This window comes from Anarrhichthys ocellatus, unplaced genomic scaffold (assembly GCF_004355925.1).
Source record: "Anarrhichthys ocellatus isolate YVR2014 unplaced genomic scaffold, GSC_Weel_1.0 scaffold245, whole genome shotgun sequence".
NCBI lineage: Eukaryota > Metazoa > Chordata > Actinopteri > Perciformes > Anarhichadidae > Anarrhichthys > Anarrhichthys ocellatus.
Window position 1 is genome coordinate 15,099 of NW_022280275.1, and position 4,954 is coordinate 20,052.

Below are 4,954 nucleotides of genomic sequence, written 5' to 3' on the forward strand. Positions count from 1 at the left end.
AGAGAGATCAGAGACATCAGAGAGAGATCAGAGAGACATCAGAGAGAGATCAGAGAGAGATCAGAGACATCAGAGAGAGATCAGAGAGATCAGAGAGAGATCAGAGACATCAGAGAGAGATCAGAGAGACATCAGAGACAGTAGAAAGACATCAGAGAGACATCAGAGACACTTCATGAGGTTTCTGATGTTAAATGAATGTTTAGGACAAAGATACATCAGAGAGACATCAGAGAGACATCAGAGACATTGAGGACACAGAAAGCAGGATTCTGTCAAAGGTTTAATGGTTCAGAGTGTTTGTCTCAGTGCAACATGGAGTCGTGTTAGTTTATGTACAGATGTGAGCTTTGGCATTGAGAAGCAGAGTGGGTGGTGGAAGGAACAAGAGACCCTGAAGGCAGCAGGAGGGTCCAACACTGAAGACAAAAACCAGCAGCAGAGAAACCAAAAGACCGGAAACTGAACACAGAATGATTTCTTCATTTCAATCAACCACAAAAACAAGTCCACAAACTAAATCAATGGTATATATATTTATATATCTAAAGTGCATTATGGTACAAAAATATAGAAGGTCAGCAGCACCTCGATACATTTACAAAATAAATACACCATCCAGACCAAATAAATTACCGCAAAACAAATCTGACATAACGGGAATAAAAAAAGAAAAAGCAAGGATTCACAAAGATTCAAATCTTTTTTTTTTTATCATATTCTGCTTTCTATTCTGCTATATTTAGAATATTTACAGACAATAAATATTTTCCACTTTCTTTCCAAACGATCTCAGTTACAGACGACTGTAATGAGATCATTTAGGAGTCCGACTGTCCGAATGTTCTGAAACACAGAAAGACAAACTGTTAGTTTAATGTTTCAGACATCAATAATATAAAAAAATGATTGTTACTTCATACAAATGATTTATGTGGAAGTAAACAGCTGCATTAATCTTACTCCTATAATAAGAATTAGTTAAGATAACTTCACGTTTAGTAGTAAATAGATTTGTTCTGTAATATTATGTAGAATAACAATAAAATATGAGCATTTAGTGGATTAATAACTTAATTTCCTTTGTTTGGTAAAAGTGAGACAATAAACTGAACGTGTTCAGTTCTCTTTAAGTAATTAAAGGAATAATTCAAACACTAAGTCATCATTTGTATTTCAATAATCATCTTGAATTCTTGACGTAAAGGCTGATTTTATAAATAAAAAAAAAACAGAGAAAAGTGAAGTAAACGTGGCTCCGTTTACTTCACTTTATCTTTATTTTACTGTTGAGGAATCAGAAGTTAAAGAAAGAGAGTGACGATAAACATATATTCATTCAGTGGCTGAAGTATTCCTTTAAGAACGCGATGTAACCTGTGAGCCAATCAGAGAAAAGAAAAAGAAAACTCAAGAATTATAAATTCATTAGAAAGTAAAAGTGACTTTATTGATGGATTGTTTCTTCTATTCAAGTAAATTCATGTTTCATTGAGTCTGAACTGCTAATCAGCTGAAAGTTATGTTATAAACTTTAACTTCTCTGGTGCTGAAGGTGTGAACTCATATTCAGTCATGTTGTGTACTTCAGCTTTATGTTATGTTAGGTCTCGTGTCGTGTACTTCAGCTTTATGTTATGTTAGGTCTCGTGTCGTGTACTTCAGCTTTATGTTATGTTAGGTCTCGTGTCGTGTACTTCAGCTTAATGTTATGTTAGGTCTCGTGTCGTGTACTTCAGCTTTATGTTATGTTAGGTCTCGTGTCGTGTACTTCAGCTTTATGTTATGTTAGGTCTCATGTTGTGTACTTCAGAACTCACCTTTGTCAGAGACTGACAGCGTCTTAAAGCAGCGCCCTCTGCAGGCCCAGCAGAGACCTCCACTCCAGGAGGAGTCCACTTCCTGTTTCCTCCTCCAGCCTCCAGCCCAGCGACCGGGCCCTCCTCTTCCTCTTGTCTCCCTCCCTCCTCTTCCCAGACCTCCCTTTCTTCTTCTTCTTGCCGGGAGCTTTCAGCGTGCCGTCCTTGTAGGTCTGAGACTTGTTGGTCTCCTGTGGCAGGTTGGTTCCCTCCTCCTCCTCCAGCCTGAAGCTGATGGGCAGGTTCTTGGTTCCTCCAGGTGGTTTGGAGTGCAGGGTGCTGCTGGTGGTTCCGGTGGTGCTCGGGTTGACCCCCAGACCGACCCCCGGCAGCCCAACGCCGGTGCCGCTGCTGCTCCCTCCTCCACCGGCGGTCCGGACCGGGAGGTCTCGGATCTCGGCCGTGTGGACTTCGTCCAAAAGCTCCTGCAGCCACATGCGACGCTTAAAGTCCTGCAGCGTCCGGCCTTTGTCGTGCATCAGCTGAGCGTGAGTCACTGAGCGCCTTCTGCAAAGAGTCACATCATGTTGGTTTGAATTCGTCTTTTCTCTATAATATATATTTAAATGTAGCACGATAAGATAATACTGAGAGGAGGACTTTAAGATGTGACTCTTTATTAACATTCACACAGAAGGTTCATCAGCTGACAGACTTCTCCAATAATAATCCATCCAAACTGGGAATGACTTTGTTTTAAAACGGATGCAAAGACAGTTTTCATTTTCCTTGTTCATTAAAAGTAAAAACCTTTAAAGACAGAAAATAAGAAGCAGAGACTCACAGAAATGTTTTTCTACAGAAAACAGACGAATGAATTCTGCCTCATTTTAAATAAAGATATTTATGTCATCAAACAAATCTTAATAATAATAAATAGATAAAAGATCTTCACTGAGTCCTGTAATCAGCTCTTATAAAGGTCAAAGGTTGAGCTATCTGCACCTAAAACCAACCAGTTCTTCTTCATCATGTTCTTGTACCAACAGCTTTATATTATTTATGTCATATCATTATGTTTTACAAAGTATTTGCTGATGTATTATTGATATTTTAAATGTAGTGAGGCCACAGTGGGATTTGAACTCGTGACCCCTGGTTTACTAAACCAATTCAGGTTCGTTAAATAAAAGAAAAGAGAAAAATGTGTTGAGGTGGAAAAGTACTTGATGAAGTCTCCACATGGTGGAGCTGTCTGCTCAACAACTAAAGAACACTCACTTCACCAAACCTCCTACGTCTTTTATCCCTTATCTTGACAAACATTGTGCCTCATCATCATCATCATAACCTGTTTAATGGAATATGTATTCTGAGCCGTCGTCCTCTGGTTTACAGGATCAGAGCTCTGAGACCGACAGAGTCCAGACTAACTAAGACCACATGGTGGAGCTGTCTGCTCAGAAAGCTGAAGACTTCAGCCCGCTGGATGACCTTCACACCAAACCTCACGGACATTTGTTGAGTTTTTCACAAGTCACGAATGCCGAATTATATTTTTGTATTGAAATATTTAGGCTTCTAGAAATATTCAAAATAATAATTAGACAAATCTGTTTTACTCAGAAAACTCCTGATTTAAATCTAAACATTTTACTTTTTATTGAGTCGGTTTAGTTACAAGATGAAATGAAACGAGACAGAAAACGTGCATCGACCTGCTTGTTGGTAGATGTAAGAACAAGAGAAGAAGAAGAAGGAGAAGAAGAGCAGCTGATTTTGTCCAGCTGAAGGACCTGTTATCTTTCAGACCAGGTCCCAGCAGCTGAAGGGCCTGTTATCTTACAGACCTGGTCCCAGCAGCTGAAGGACCTGTTATCTTACAGACCTGGTCCCAGCAGCTGAAGGACCTGTTATCTTACAGACCTGGTCCCAGCAGCTGAAGGACCTGTTATCTTTTAGACCAGGTCCCAGCAGCTGAAGGATCTGTTATCTTACAGACCAGGTCCCAGCAGCTGAAGGACCTGTTATCTTACAGACCTGGTCCCAGCAGCTGAAGGATCAGGTCTTTGCTTTGCCGCGGTGTCTTGTTACTCTGAGTCTTAACTCTTATAACAACAGAGGTCCAGAGGACCCGGGTCCAGAACCCTGGGAACCAGCGAGCACAAACACTTCAGGTGTCCGAGCACACAAACACAGCGTTTCCCATAATGCACTGCTTCTCCTCTCCTCTCTGGAGGGCTCCACAGAACAGAGTCACAGCTTTCTGAACGTGTTTCTGCTGAGTCATGATTATCATAATATCAGAGAGCAGCTCTTGTTTATACGCATACAGATGTTTCCTGAGTCTTTGAAGCCAATCTGGTTCACATTCTACCTTTAATACAGACTTCAAAGGCTTCCTGACACATCCTGATGCTGATTGGTTCTCTCTGTGGGGTCCATAGAGTATATATATATATATATATATATATATATATATGATATGTCAGCGTTAATATGAATGTCGGAGCTCACAAACATCTCATCAGGAATGTTTTTATTTCACATTCAGAATAATTATTATAGAAATGTGATCAGTGATTTGAATGTTTGACTTTTTATTTCTGCTTCAGAAGAAAAGTGTTTATGACTCATTACAGATTCATCTGCTAATTCTTTCCTTCATGAATCGATCAATAAAACATCAGACACACGTCAACAACAATAATTTAAGATTATGTTCAATTTAAAATAAAGTGAGACCAAGAGAAGCAGGAAATGATCCCGTAAATATTTATTATTTTAGATGAACTGATGGCTGCAGATTAATTAACATTAGAAACGATTTGAAGCTCAAGTGAAAAACTTAAACTATAAACTATAAACGTGATTAAATCTAAATAGAATCTCTGAAAGCCTCCAAACAGCAGATGAAGGTCAGAGGTCACCAGCCTCCTCCGGCATGATTTCTACCTCAGGGTTTTTACATCAAGCCCTGAAGCCACCCAGAACCTCAATGTCTACCATAACCTCAAGGTCTACCAGAACCTCAATGTCAAGCAGAACCTCAACATCAACCAGAACCCTCAACGTCTACCAGAACTTTCAACGTCCAGCAAAACCCTCAACGTCCAGCAGAACCCTCAACATCCAGCAAAACCCTCAACGTCCAG

The 4,954-nt window shown here is 39.9% G+C and overlaps 1 protein-coding gene across 1 annotated transcript in view; it reads right to left on the minus strand.

Annotated features, from left to right (window-relative positions):
- Nucleotides 1-700: 700 nt before the first annotated feature.
- Nucleotides 701-4,954, minus strand: part of pthlha (parathyroid hormone-like hormone a) — a 5,338-nt gene continuing 1,084 nt past the window's right edge. Inside the window, exons 3-4 of the mRNA XM_031879311.1 lie at nt 1,821-2,366; nt 701-846 (exon numbers count right to left, since the gene is read on the minus strand). Coding sequence (XP_031735171.1) covers nt 1,844-2,366 — 523 coding nt within the window. The 3' untranslated portion in view covers nt 701-846; nt 1,821-1,843. The remainder of the gene's footprint in view (nt 847-1,820; nt 2,367-4,954) is intronic.